Here is a 15,775-nt window from a genome sequence, read left to right on the forward strand (position 1 = left end):
CTAGCACTCGAGTATCAGGGATTCCAGCTCGTTTTACAGGCAGTGGAATCAAACTTCTGACTTCACTCTGACCATCAGTGGAGTCCAGGCTGAAGATGCAGCAGTTTATTACTGTCAGAGTTTTCATGTTATCAGCAGTCAGAATGTGTTCACACAGTGAAAACAGTCGTACAAAAACCTCCCTCAGTCAGACTGAACAGAAACTGAAGTGACTGCTGCAGCTGGAAGATACTGCAGAGACTGATACAGTTCACTGAGGACACACAACACACACACACCACACACACACACACACACACACACACAACATAAAGTGATTCGTCAACAATGTCCTACTGCTATCGCATTGTGTTCAATACACCTGTGAATTAAAGATTTTTCTGTAAACATATCATCAAACATGAACGCGAGTGAAAAAGCTGTATTTGAACTCAAGGTGTTTCGTTTTTTCAATTGTTTGTTCATATCATCATTCATTTAATCTTCTCCTGTTTGGACCCAAACTAAGGCTCATGCCATGGGGGAAAACGAGGAGCGTGGAGCCCAGGAGCACCGTAATCGGGACCATGGGGAAACTGCAACAGAAAGGGGAGACACAGTTAACAGCACGCAGATTGTCAAAAAATGAACAGCTAGACTTCATAAGTTGCTGAGGCTTACAGGTAGAGCAGGACCGTGGAGCTTGGAGGGGAGAGGTGTCCAAGAAGGGAATCCTAGGGAGGGAGGCAGTCAGGCAGGATGACAGCAGGCCACAGGCTTCCACGCCGAATGCTGGTCACACTGGGAGGAGACTTACAGACTGGCGAGGAGAAGCCGTCAGAGCTGGCTGAAGTAGTCCTCCGGTGATTGCCTCAGATAAGATGCAGGTGATTTGGAGGCAGCCCAGCCCGAGGGTGTGGCCACCGCAGCCTCCCACGGCTCCCTGGATGCCAAGCCACGGGCCGTGACACTCCTTGTTCATCAATGAAATTAAAAGTTTGTACTTCAGATTCTTTCTAATCACTCCTTGCATTCGTTGACTCTCCTGTCTGTGAGTTCTCCTCAGAACAAACAGCTCATTAGAGACACTAAAGACTCTTTCTTCTTTAGACTTGCTTTGTAGTCTGGTGAGACTGTTTCCTTGGCAACCAGGTCCCAGCATTGCTTCATGAACCAGTCTGTCTGGTACAGGTGAGCAACACCACCAACAACCTACCACACACATTTACATAAACATAAAAATAACCTGTACAACTTTAAACTTCTTTTTGCCAAAATGCAGATCTCCTTAATGGTTCTTTCAGCCTGTGTTTTATTTTACCAGTGTAAAATAAAGACATCATGTTGGAGTGCAGAGTTGGTCTAAATTCTTCTAAATGAAAAATATATTCATCAAGTGCAGGTTTGTAGATTTGAATAAAATTAAATGTCTGATTCAACCAAAATTCACGTTGCAAAACATCTTTATTACCTAAAACATGAATGTTGTCATTATGAGAAAGAAAATAACAGTTTTAGTCTTTATTTGTTCTTAAAAAAGAAAGATGGAGAGACAGTTACAGAGTTGAGAATGAGAGCATTAAACCAGTATCAGGTTGAGTCAGGTCAGGACTGGGAACACTGGTCTCTCTACAGTGGCTCTGAGACCAGAGCCTGGCAGCCCTGGGTGGCCTCACAGGTCACAGAGCCCACCTTCATCCAGCGGTCTGCAGGGAGCCTCAGGGTGCTGCTCCAGCTGTAGAGGCCGTCGTTCTCCTGCACCACGGGGCTCCTGCTCTCCTCCCAGCTGATGCTGCCACTGCCATCCACCTTCCAGGACAGACTCCAGTCTGAGGGGAAGCCCTTGTTGGCCAGACATGTGATTGTTGCAGTCCCCTGCTGTAGCTCCTCACTAGAGGGCGCCAGCACGGTCAGGGACGGGACGGGTATCACCTAGGAGACACCAATCAGCTTAGAGCACAGGGAGCACACAGCTGTCAATCAAACCACAGACAGTGGGACACCTTTACTGTAAGAGCTGATTTTCTCCGTTAAGAAGTTTCTGTCAGGTGTTTTTTCTGCTCCACCAGTCATTCACTCACACATTGTTTCACTTCCCTTTAAGAAACCTCTCATGCATATCAGCACAGAGAGAATCATCACACAGTTTGAGCTGAAATATGTTCAAACTACACTGGAAATAAAAGAAACAGATGTGGAAACATTTACAAAACAAGTTTAAAATCATCAATATTGTACATGACTTACATTAATATTAACTGGAAACAAAGAAATAGAATAAATTAATTAATTCAGCGACACAAAATGCTCTTCATGTATATCTAAAACAATTTTTAAAGTTCACATAAACTCAAAGTAATTTCAAACAATACTTGACAGACTAAAGACATCAGAGATCATATTTATATTTCTTTTGATTTTTTCCAATTGTAATTTGACTGAAGTGAAGACATATCACTTTCACAGAGCAGATCTGAATTAACCTCCATGAAATAAGAGGATGATAAAAAATTCCAGCATCAATCTTGTTGTAAATGTTTGAGCTTTTCTCTCATTCAAAAATCAGAAAAGAAATTGTTTAATGATATTTAATATAAAGACAGTATTTGATAGTAAACCAGAATAAACTTATGTCCAACATCCAGTCTGGTTCCTCCACCGAACGTGTGCCACAGTGATACAAACTCACTGAGCCGCTGTAGAAAAACCTCTGACTGTAGAGACACGGCTCTCTGACTCTGAAACAAACAAACTCAACAAATCATTCACTCCCTGTGTAATTCTGACAGCTGATGAATCATTCTTTAGTAAAATTACACAGCCTTTATTTTAATTTTTCCATATTGTTTACTCATTTTAATCCTACGTATAAAAAATGTTAACACGTGCAATATTGTAAAAAAAAAAAAATCTGATCCATCGATCAACCATATGACAAAAGTAAGTAAGTCAGATTTTATTTATGTGGCACCTTTCAAGACAAGGATCACAAAGTGCTTCACAACAAAATAACAGAGCATTAAAGAACAAAGTTTACTAAATTCAAGTCTAATAACATGACATTTGGTTGCGTCTGCGTCCACAGATCTCAGACTCAGAGGGAGAGAGTTCCAGAGTCTGGGGTCACTGTGGTAAAAGCTCTGTCTCCTTTAGTTTTCAGCCTCGTACGATGTACAGTAAGCAGACCCTGATCACAAGAGCTCAGGGACCTGCTGTGGCTGTATGGCTGAAACAGTTTAATGATGTAAGCTGCTGCTTGCCCAGGAAGAACTCATGAAGACAGAGTCCACTTCAAGAGTCTGATTCTGAGTTCAACAGGGAGCCAGTGCAGCTGGATGAACAACACTGTGGACATTGGAGCGACTTTATTCTTACAGATGTGAACAATTAATTACAGTGATGAAATAAATGAATAACAATTTCCAGTTCAGAGGATGACATAACGGTCCTTAACTTAGCAATTTAAGGGAAGAAACAAGACAGAACGAGAGATTTGAGATTTTAAACTAAATCAATGCAGAGTCAAGAGTTACCCCAAGAGTCCAGACTAGTGATGGTAAGTTTGATTCTTTTTACTGAATCGAGCTTGAATGAGTCACTCACCAAAATGAATCGGGTTTTTTGAGTCACTGAGTCAGTTTCCCAGAGAGTGCAAAAAATGTACATTTTCACTCAAACTTAATTTGTTTCTCTTTTCATGTAAATCCTACTGCTAAGATGAGTGACTGAAAAAGAAAAACAACTATTTTTATAGAGCAAAAAAGAGCAAAACAAATTTAAGATTTCTAAAGGGAACATTTATTTTATTTATTTTTATTTTATTTTATTAGTATTTTCCTCAAATGTGTCAAATAGCTATGGAGAGCATCCTCACACAGAACATCACATCCTGGTTTGGGAACAGCTGTGTGAAGGACCAAAAAGCTCTTCAGAGAGTGATCCGTACAGCAGAACGCTGCTGCAGGATTGCTCTCCCCCCGCTTCAGGACACCTACACCAGGAGATGCCGGACTAGAGCAGCGCAGATACTGAAGGATCCGTCCCATCCTGGCAACAAACTGTTCCAACTTCTGCAATCTGGTAGAAGGTTCCGCATCTTCCGGGCAAGGACAGAGAGACTCAAGAGGAGCTTCTATCCCCAAGCCATCCGTGCCCTAAACCATAACTGGCTGTTGTTTTTTTCCAACAATTTTAATTATAAGCTAGATATATTTCTACTAATGAAATTAGTTTGCAAACAGCAACAGGGATGAGTCAGTGAGTCAGTTGGGGTTGTGAATCATGATTCACGAGGCAGTAAAGTGATTCTCGAGTATTGAACGATTCGTTCATGATTCGCACATCACTAGTCCAGACAGACGATTTAAATGTGATTAAATGGTGCAAAGGACTTTCATTTCACTGGGCACAAATCTGTCCAGGTTAAGTTAAGTTCAACCCCAAACCATTCTTCAAAAAATACTTATATTCAATAACATGTGAGGTGATAGATCCAAGTCCCTGTGTGAGTCAGTCAGTTCATTTCCATAGAGAGGCACTTTGCATCAGCAGCACCATGCTCCAGTGCTCTGGGAGAGTTTATAGTCCTGAGAGTTGAACACTGGATGACTGACAGCTGTCCTTCATCACAACAGAAGCCACAGAAATCCTCCTCATCAAAAACATGACTTTGATCTGCATCCTCATCTGGACTCTCCTCTGCTGCTGCTTCACAGGTAAAGTCCAGAGAATCAAACTCCTCTCCTCTATCAACATCTGTCCCTCTGAAATGAAGCCCACAAAACCATGAAGCTGCTTTATGTTTTTGTCTCTGTGTCCTCAGAGTCCAGAGGACAATATACAGTGACTCAGCCTGGAGCAGTGAGCTCTGCTGTGGGAGCAACTGTGAGCATCAAGTGTAGGACCAGTCAGGATGTTTATGTTTGGAACAACAATCACCGTTTAGCTTGGTACCAACAGAAAGATGGAGGAGTTCCTAAACTGCTCATTCACTCTGCTAGCACTCGACAATCAGGGATTCCAGCTCGTTTTACAGGCAGTGGATCAAACTCTGACTTCACTCTGACCATCAGTGGAGTCCAGGCTGAAGATGCAGCAGTTTATTACTGTCAGAGTGAACACTTCATTAACAGTCAGATGGTGCTCACACAGTGAAAAACAGTCATACAAAAACCTCCCTCAGTCAGACTGAACAGAAACTGAACTGACTGCTGCAGCTGGAAGATACTGCAGAGACTGATACAGTTCACTGAGGACACACACACAAAATAAAGCCCTTCAACACAAATATGTGTCCCACTGCTATCTCATGCATGTTGTTTTCAACTTGCAAATATATAATTAACTAAAGAACAAACGTGGGCCAGTAACAGATACCAAGATAAATCTTAGTCATGACCTTTGATAACCGCAGTGGAACAAAGCCATGACATCTAATCAAGTGTCAGGGCTGTCACCAGAGCGTGGAGTGAACCCAAAACATACTCCGAGCTGTGGTGTGGACAATGACTTTATTTACAATGATGTAGAAACACAACAGCAGTGAATAAAATGTGATTTGGAGCAAAAGAAGTGTAACATAAACTATTACCCACACAGTAAAATTGTTATGGCCCTGATCTGGCCCACACAATGTGCTTAGACATGGCCCACATACCGCAAAGAATGACGGCCCTTTGGTGGCCCAGATCAGGTTTGCCAGAAGTGGCCCACACATGGGCCAGCACAAGGCCAGCTGCAGATACAATGGTGGTCCTGTGCTGGCCCAGAAGAGTTTCAGCTCTGGCCCCAGATGTCAGCCTAATGTTTACCTTAATCAACCCATGTAATAACAACATGTGGCGGAACATAATAGTGCAACAATAACATGATGAAACTCTGTTCAGACCCTTACAAGTACGCATATTGAGACAGGCCCCCTGTAAAGCAGCAAATGCTATACAGGGCTTCACAGTGCTTGCATGGCCTTCAGAATTCACTAATACTCTCCAAGTACTTTCACCAAAAAGGCTTTTACTATCCAGATAGCTTCTTTCTCCTTCCATCTGTATCTCTAGCGTAGCTGATTGGTACATGAAGGCACACACAGGTGTCCGAGCAGCACACACAGATTGGGGGAGGGTCAGTCCTGCCTCCACACCATTTATCCACATATTGATTAAACTTATCTTTACATGCTTTTTATCAGCATTTATTATATTTAATTGCTTTTTATCAATATTTATTCCCATTGTGAAATGAGTATTTTAATCAAAAGAGTATCAATATTTATGCCTTTAATCCCGTTTTTAACACTGGGTTACAATTTCATTAGCAATAAATTTAATAACCCTCTATATTAACAGTTACACACTATATAGAACAACTTTATAGAATTATATTTGTTTGCAGATGTTAGCAGCTATCAGTGAATAGTTATCAGCTATTTTGAAACAAAACTGTAGAGAGACACGGCTCTCAGACTCTGAAACAAACAAACTCAACAACATAATTCTTCACTAGGCCTTTACTGAATCCAACTTCAGTTTCTGCTTGTTTGTGTGTCTCTCTTCATTCAGTTTAGTATTTAATAACAGGAATGCATGCTCTGTTGAGGTGAAAGAAGGTGACTTAAAAATGGAAGAATATCCTATTTCTTTGCCTGTGAAAGTCTTGGGTGGTTTTTAAAGTTTAGTATATTAGCTGATTGACGATTTCATGAACCTTATGCTAACTTTGAACTGAAAATACTTCATCTTTTTAACTTATCTTTGAATAATGAGGAAACAAGTCTTATATCTCCATGAAATGGGTTGTAGTAGACAGTTGTTCAATTACTTTTGAGTGTCTGGCGAAAAAATCCTTGTGGGAAAAATCTACAGACCTTTTCAATTCAAATGCAATCAGAAAGTTAGACAACCGACTTTGTGATCTTGATTATATTAATGTGATTGATCTATTACTAAACAGCTGTCAGGGGTTGCTGTGTGGATGTGAAGAAGAGGGGATCCAAACACAGCACTCGTGGTGAGGATTAAGGGAGTTTATTGCAATGGCAGGATGAACGCACGAGCAGAGCAGGGAAGAAGACTGGCTGACTGGACTGAACTGAAAGGCAAACATGCAGAGTAGACAGCAGTGACAACATCAATGACAAGACAGTAAGTGAGTGGAAACTGAGGACTTAAACACACTGGCTGAATGATGACTGATTGGAGACTGGTGAGTGAACAGCTGAACATAATTGAAGTAACACACAGGGAAAGGCTGGCACAAAGAACAGGGAGTGAAAACAAAGAATAAACCAGACATGAAACAAACTGAAAATGCTGGGTCAACGACCCAGGAACCCTGACAACAGCATGTTGGAGTCAGTCCAGGAGAAAGTCACACCAAAAGTTTCAATGCCCTGAAGATATCATTCATCATGACTTTTATAGCAGTAGCTGAATGAATGTTTAATTCTGTTTTTAATCTGCTGCAGCAGTTTGTAGTTAAGGAGAACACTTAGAGATCCCGAATGAATAAATAACAGACTAAAAACAAAAATACTTGGACCTCGAAAGTGCATCCCAGATCAAAAAATTATAATTATACTATTTTACATTTTTTTTGAAACATGTTGGCCGATTGAAATAACACCTGTGAATTCACAATGTGATGACAGCTTATGAAGTCATGCTGGAGTCAGTCAGATGATTTCCATAGAGAGGCACTTTGCATCAGCAGCACCATGCTCCAGTGCTCTGGGAGAGTTTATAGTCCTGAGAGTTGAACACTGGATGACTGACAGCTGTCCTTCATCACAACAGAAGCCACAGAAATCCTCCTCATCAAAAACATGACTTTGATCTGCGTCCTCATCTGGACTCTCCTCTGCTGCTGCTTCACAGGTAAAGTCCAGAGAATCAAACTCCTCTCCTCTATCAACATCTGTCCCTCTGAAATGAAGCCCACAAAACCATGAAGCTGCTTTATGTTTTTGTCTCTGTGTCCTCAGAGTCCAGAGGACAATATACAGTGACTCAGCCTGGAGCAGTGAGCTCTGCTGTGGGAGCAACTGTGACCATCAAGTGTACGACCAGTCAGAATGTTCATGTTTGGAACAACAACCATATTTTAGCCTGGTACCAACAGAAAGATGGAGGAGTTCCTAAACGTCTCATTTACTATGCTAGCACTCGAGTATCAGGGATTCCAGCTCGTTTTACAGGCAGTGGATCAAACTCTGACTTCACTCTGACCATCAGTGGAGTCCAGGCTGAAGATGCAGCAGTTTATTATTGCCAGAGTTTTCACTATCCTAACAATCAGGATGTGTTCACACAGTGAAAAACAGTCGTACAAAAACCTCCCTCAGTCAGACTGAACAGAAACTGAAGTGACTGCTGCAGCTGGAAGATACTGCAGAGACTGATACAGTTCACTGAGGACACACACACACACACACACACACACACACACACACACACACACACACACACACACACACAAATAAATGCTTTTTATACCTTAGTGAGGACATCTAGTTGACATAATGCTTTCCCCAGCCTCTTACCCTAACCTTAAAAATGAATCCTGAACTCTAACACCTAGCTTAAATCTTAAATTAACTGTATCCCTGACACCAAACCCACATTTTGAGCCTTGTGGCCATTTAATAATAGGAGACCAAAAAAAAGGTGACTTGACCATTTCTTCACCTGAGAAAGTCTTGGGTTGTCAGTGTTCTTTGGGTCATTATCTATTTGCACTGTGAAGTGCTGTCCAATGACTTTCCAGAGGACAGATCACAGTGACTCAGCCTGGAGCAGTGAGCTCTGCTGTGGGAGGATCTGCGAGCATCAAGTGTAGGACCAGTCAGAATGTTCGTGTTTGGAACAACAACCATCTTTTAGCCTGGTACCAACAGAAAGATGGAGGAGTTCCTTAAAAGCTAACTTATAATGCTGACACTTGAGCTTCATGACCTTTGACCTCACTCACGCTTCACAGAGGTTTTAGGTTTCTTGGAACCTTATCCCAACTTCACATAAATAGGATTGTTAGAAAGGTGTAAAAGTACACAACACACACGATGATTGTGCTCACTATTATTGCGTTTTACTGACAGTTATGAACTCAAGGAACACAGTCTGTTCCAGTCCAGCTCTCCCCGTCCCTGCTCGACTCTGTCTTCACTATATAGATGAACAGAAAGAGACAGCGTCATCAGTCAGTCGCCACCACCTGTGGCTCACCTGCCTCCCGGTACCGCCCCCTTGAGCTCACTGTACCACTCCTCCATTGCAGATGAGCCAAGGACCACACCTCCGCCACAGAAGGCAAATCAAACATACCCATTTTGTCTCTCTCTGTTATGGACACAGATGTACAGATTTGTATACAGAGTAGCATGAAAGACTCAAATGTAAGCACTCAGTAAGGTGCAGAAAAGTGCTGAACAATCATAAATTCTAAACAATCAGTTGTTTGTTTCTGCTCATTAAATTCTGTAAGAATTAGAAATGTGAAGGTCCCAAGTTCAGTCTGTGGATTTTACCTCCAACAGCAGCTTTTATCCAGGTACATGTTCTTGAACTTAAAGTGTCCGTGATGATAACAGAGATTCTATCATGATGGGTTTTATTACTTAGTTTTATTCATTTGAATAAAGCTGGAATTCAGTTGTGTAATTGTTTGTAATTTGTGATTAAAAAAACATCAACAGCAGTGAACAACGATGCTTGATCTGCCCCGCTGTTACATGTCACATGGTTGTGATCATAGCTACAGAAAGAGGTGTTATAGGTAGTGCTGTCAGAGATAACAGCCTCGTTTAAAAGATGCTGATTGTGTCTGTTTGTGTTTTATAAGAAGTCCTTTGAAGCAAAGAGCAGTGACTGTACCTCCACATGTCTGAGCTCCTCACTCTCTGAGACTAAGCTCAGCTACTCTACAGCATGAACCTGTGACCTCATTAATTCATATTTTTAATTAATCGAGATATATTCTTACTAAATATTATGATAAACATGTGAATCCATCAATGAACCATAAAACAAAACATTTAAATAATAGAAAATATTTTGGAATAAGAATATTCTGAAGAACAAACTGATATATCTGCTCAATACTACGATGGATTGAAATGTTCCTGATAAACAGCATCGTCAGACTGATCCAAGTCAGTCAGATGATTTCCATAGAGAGGCACTTTGCATCAGCAGCACCATGCTCCAGTGCTCTGGGAGAGTTTATAGTCCTGAGAGTTGAACACTGGATGACTGACAGCTGTCCTTCATCACAACAGAAGCCACAGAAATCCTCCTCATCAAAAACATGACTTTGATCTGCGTCCTCATCTGGACTCTCCTCTGCTGCTGCTTCACAGGTAAAGTCCAGAGAATCAAACTCCTCTCCTCTATCAACATCTGTCCCTCTGAAATGAAGCCCACAAAACCATGAAGCTGCTTTATGTTTTTGTCTCTGTGTCCTCAGAGTCCAGAGGACAGATCACAGTGACTCAGCCTGGAGCAGTGAGCTCTGCTGTGGGAGGAACTGTGAGCATCAAGTGTACGACCAGTCAGAATGTTTACTACAGCAGCCCACATCACTATTTACACTGGTACCAACAGAAAGATGGAGGAGTTCCTAAACTGCTCATTTACCTTGCTAGCACTCGACAATCAGGGATTCCAGCTCGTTTTACAGGCAGTGGATCAAACTCTGACTTCACTCTGACCATCAGTGGAGTCCAGGCTGAAGATGCAGCAGTTTATTACTGTCAGAGTCTCCATAACATCAACAGTCAGTGGGTGTTCACACAGTGAAAAACAGTCGTACAAAAACCTCCCTCAGTCAGACTGAACAGAAACTGAAGTGACTGCTGCAGCTGGAAGATACTGCAGAGACTGATACAGTTCACTGAGGACACACACACACACACACACACACAGATTTTCTCTCAGCGACATTCAGCACAAATTTGTGCTTAATTAACTAAAGAACAAACGTGGGCCAGTAACAGAAACCAAGGTCAATCTTAGTCATGACCTTTGACCTTAGCAGTGGAGCAAAGCCACAACATTTATAACAAGCAACAAAAATCTGAAAATGTTTATTATCAGCGAGGGTGAAAATAAAAACAATACACCTGTGAATTTAAGATTTTACTGTAAACATATCATCAAACATGAACATGAGTGAAAAAGCTGTTATTGAAACGTTGTTCTTCAGATTCTTTCTAATCACTCCTTGCATTCGTTGACTCTCCTGTCTGTGAGTTCTCCTCAGAACAAACAGCTCATTAGAGACACTAAAGACTCTTTCTTCTTTAGACTTGCTTCGTAGTCTGGTGAGACTGTTTCCGTGGCAACCAGGTCCCAGCATTGCTTCATGAACCAGTCTGTCTGGTTCAGGTGAGCAACACCAACAACAACCTACCACACACATTCATGTAACTTTGGACAAACATAAAAATAACCTGTACAAATTTAAATCTCCTTTTTCAGCTTTTGCCAAAATGCAGATCTCCTTAATGGTTCTTTCAGCCTGTGTTTTATTTTACCAGTGTAAAATAAAGACATCATGTTGGAGTGCAGAGTTGGTCTAAAGTCTTTAAAATTTAAATTAAAAATATATTCATCGAGTGCATGCAGGTTTAGCTAAACGAACTTTACAAAACAAGTGTCTCCGACAGTCGAGTACTAATCTTAACTAGCTAAGTTTCATGACCGAGCTAAGGACGTTAGTTACGGATTAGGTTACAAACACATTTAACTTACCGAAAAAGAACGGCGGGGCCTCGGGTCCTTCTGTTGGGTAGTTCAGTTTACTGAAGAACACCTCAGGCTGTCAGGTTAAAACAGTCGGTTGTCGTTTTGTAATGTAAATGCTGGCTCTCCTCTCAGAGCCTACGCTCTATCTGCTGTAGCTGCCAGTCAAAGCTGCTATGATGACATTACACCCCAGTTTAACATCACTGTGGTAGGAATTTGAATCAAACTTATGGGAAAGGAGACCCTTGGACATAAATCAGCATGATGGGAACTATTGATAATAAAAGAAAGAATCTTTGGAAAAAATTTATCTGAGGAGAATTAATTTATTTTAGTGTGACCCCAGTTCCATGGAGGTTTATGACCTATACTGCGGCCAGACACCAGGGGGCGATAGAGACATTTTGGCTTCATTTTTGTGGAGCTGTCGCGTCGTCCATGTTTTCTACAGTCATTGCTTTGTACATAGCAATCAAGTTAAACTGGAGTGAAACTAGAAAAAACACATAAAAAAGTCTTATTGGATAATCATTTAATCAGCAGGTAAGTATAGTTAGGCACTAACATAGGAGACTACAAAATAAGTATCCTGTAGATATAGGGCTTTGGAGTTGATGTAACGCTGCAATGCATTGTGGGAGCACAGCACCATTTTAGCAGGCCATGAATCAAAACAAACGCACTGTGTCGGAAGGACGATTATTAGAACCATGTTTAAAATCAGCTGAAAAGACAAGGGACTGTACTGGGAAAAAATAGCGTGCGTGGGTGGACCCGTATGAAATACGGCAGTGGAGTACAAACCCTGAAGACCTACCACCATTGTCGTGCCCTGATACCTTCTCGTACCTTGTCTGTGGAGTCAGTGCATACACGGCGAATCATTTTTGGAATTATAAATCCCTGAAGGCGCACATCCAATTCACAAATGGTTGGGGACAAGATTTGGCCATTTTTAAGCCGCCACGTTGTGAGTATGTTGTCGTTCAGACAAAGATAAGTCAGCTTGAGATTATACATTCATAAATGAACTGCAGAATCTCCTTAACATACTGTGTGTCACTTAAAGTCTAACATTATGCTGACCCCGTTTTTATATCGAGTCTGGATTTGTTTCATAGGCTGGTTTACCTGAAATAATGCCAAATAATAAGGTACTCCATAAACAGAACGCACTTCACACATTAGGATGTTTGTCCTATTTTTCTATGACCTCAGTGCATTGAAAATAAAACTAAAAGCCTATTGAGAGCAATATGAATTTGTTTACAACTTACCGGAATAAAAATGTTGGGAGCACACCAACAGAAATCTGGGGATGGTAGAGAACTCAATATCATCTCGTCTCACCGCCGCCATCCAGGCCTGACGTCTTCGTTTGGTAATAGCCGATACATGAGCTCCCTCATTTTGCTTCCAGGAGGGGAAACGATAAAAAGAGAGACAATTTTCCAGATCGTTTGATCTAACATTACAACCGACAAGTATGAACCGTGGCTGACATTATCCGTGTGCTTTCGCCCTTTGTTTGGCCCTGCTAAAATGGCACCTTGACCTAAAATCCTGGCCACGCCCCTCCTGTGACATCACGCTTCAAAGCCCTGTACAATCTGATATTAATACAACAACAAAAAAGCAGTTAGTGGGTGAGCGTACATTTATATCATTAGCTCAGAGGCTACGACCTATAACTACTACACTTCAAAGAAGGTACAAAATAATGTCACAAAAACACCATCATTAATTGCCTAATATTAGAAAGAACTGACAGAACTTACAACCATTGCTTTCTGAAGGACTCCTCTGAAAGATTGTTCTGGATTCAACACAAATGACTTCAAAGGTGTAGCCTTGCTTTTGCCACTGTTCTCTGCACTTCCTGCTTCCTGTTGTCATGTAATTAATATATTCTTAGTGCTTATTTTCTTATTATATTGTTTTATGTATGCTAGTAATAAAAGCTTGTAAAGCAAGGCCACTTTTGACTCATAAACTCAGGGCTCAGCCAGACTGTTAACAGGAAGTTAGTGTAGAGCTATACAAGCATATAAATAAAAACAGGAACCCAGACAAAAAGAGGAACTAGTAACATGAAACTACGTGTGACGTGTAAAGGACCAAAATAACACCTACATGAGACACATTTTTAAATTCTAATGTTAGAGTTTCTGCAACTGGCTTTTGGGGCTGTGCAGGGCTCTCTCTTCCGGAAGATGATTGAATAAAGAGATATAAATGTTTTGACCACTCTGAGTCGGGTTTTCTCGGTTCTATCATGGGGATCAAAGAATTGGGTTTTAATACTGTCTATGCACATGTCAAAATAAAGGCTTTCCTGTCTATCCAGATGTCAAAATGAAAGCTTCACAATTTTCTGATGTATAACAATCAAAATACAATGTTCATGGCTACTTATTTGTCCCATTAGCACATAAATATATTCAAGACAGAAAAATGCTTTAATTTTGTATCAGCGGTTTAGGAATCACAGCCATATTTAGACATTTTCCCTCATTTTCAGAGGTACACATGTAATTGAACAAAGATATTTGTGAATAGAATATTTATTTTCAATACTTGGATCTAAATCCTTTGTAGACAATGACTGCCTAAAGGCTAGAATCAACGGAGAACCAATGGAGAAAATGGAGTTTTTCTTCCCTTGGGATGTTCTAATAGGGCTTTACTGAAGCCAGATTCAGTTTCTGCTTGCTTGTGTGTCTGTCTGCATTCACTTTAGTATTTAATAACAGGAAAGCAAGCTCTGGTGAGGTGAAATAAGGTGACTTGACCATTCAAGGATATCCTATTTCTTTGCCTGAGAAAGTCTTGGGTTGTCAGTTTTCTTTGGGCCATTATCCATTTGCACGCTGAAGTGCTGTCGAATGAGTTTTGTGGCACTTGGTTAAATGTGAGCAGAGAGTATAGTGTTACGTGCCCCAGGAATGTTGCCACAAAAACAAAGATGAAATCCCTTGAAATACAGGTAAAGTTCAAGAGCAATGAAGACACAGTGCACTTGGTTTGCCTTCCAGATTGCATCTGAGTAGGGCGGAAGTCCACCTCACCAAAGCAACTGTGGTGCACCTTGAAATCAATAGTTCCACCTGTGGTGTCGTCCAGTTTTTCTGTCCTTCTGTACAGTCCATGTCACAATATAATATACTACAGAAATTAGTCATGTTTCCAAAATCATTTTGAGTCCTCATAGTCACGGAAAATAACAAAAAAAATAAATTAATAAATTAAATTAAATGATTAACACAAAAATGGACACACATTTTGGGTGTGCCACAATAGCTGTGTATACTTTGCATACACATATACAGTGTATATGTTTGCCAGAATCTTTTTCCATGGCCCTGTGAACTCCTCCAACACCGGAGTTTTTGCTTCAGCCACTACTCGAGCTGCATTCTGCTTGGCCTGTTGGTACCTATCAGCTGCCTCTGGAGTCCCATGGGCTAACCAAGCCAGACAGGACTCCTTGTTCAGCCTGTGGCTCCCTTGACCTCTCGTACTGGCAATTACTGAATTAGTGAAAACCTCCTGAGTAGTTTTTTTCAGTGCAGGTACATTTATAAAGGTTTTACGGACTTTATTCATGGTTATATTACAAGAAAGATTAGTAATATTATTCACTTTCTTAATACGGGAGCTATATTAAAAATACATTTACACATATTTGCAATAAATAGTCAAATAATCTGATTGTTTTGTCAACCATGTAACAACATGATAAACGCCTGAACTGAGTTAGTATAAATGCCAGAGGTTTTAAAACATGTTCCCTTAATACTATAAAAATGATTGATCTACTGATAAAGACACAAAAAAAGTCCCAGTTGGATTCAGAGCATTTCCATAGAGAGTGTCTGTACATTAGTAGCACCAGAGTCCTGGTCACCACGACTCAGTCTGGAGCAGTGAGCTCTGCTCTGGGGGACACTGTCACCATCAAACGGACCAGTCATAAGGTCTAATTATCAGACTGTTTAGCCTAGCCTCAACAGAGGGATTGAATATCCTCCTAAACTTTCCATTTGTTACACTAGCAC

At 40.9% G+C, this 15,775-nt stretch overlaps 2 gene segments (V, D, J or C); both read left to right on the top strand.

Moving 5' to 3' along the window:
- The first annotated feature begins 4,642 nt into the window (after positions 1-4,642).
- Positions 4,643-5,148, top strand: LOC120737788. The segment is given in 2 exon segments: positions 4,643-4,694; positions 4,802-5,148. Coding segments are annotated over 2 exon segments (384 nt in total).
- A 5,130-nt stretch (positions 5,149-10,278) lies between these two features.
- On the top strand, positions 10,279-10,817 carry LOC120737789. The segment is given in 2 exon segments: positions 10,279-10,330; positions 10,438-10,817. Coding segments are annotated over 2 exon segments (384 nt in total).
- Positions 10,818-15,775: the final 4,958 nt, after the last annotated feature.

Source organism: Simochromis diagramma, unplaced genomic scaffold, assembly GCF_900408965.1.
Source record: "Simochromis diagramma unplaced genomic scaffold, fSimDia1.1 OVJJ01000240.1, whole genome shotgun sequence".
NCBI classification, from domain to species: Eukaryota; Metazoa; Chordata; class Actinopteri; order Cichliformes; family Cichlidae; genus Simochromis; species Simochromis diagramma.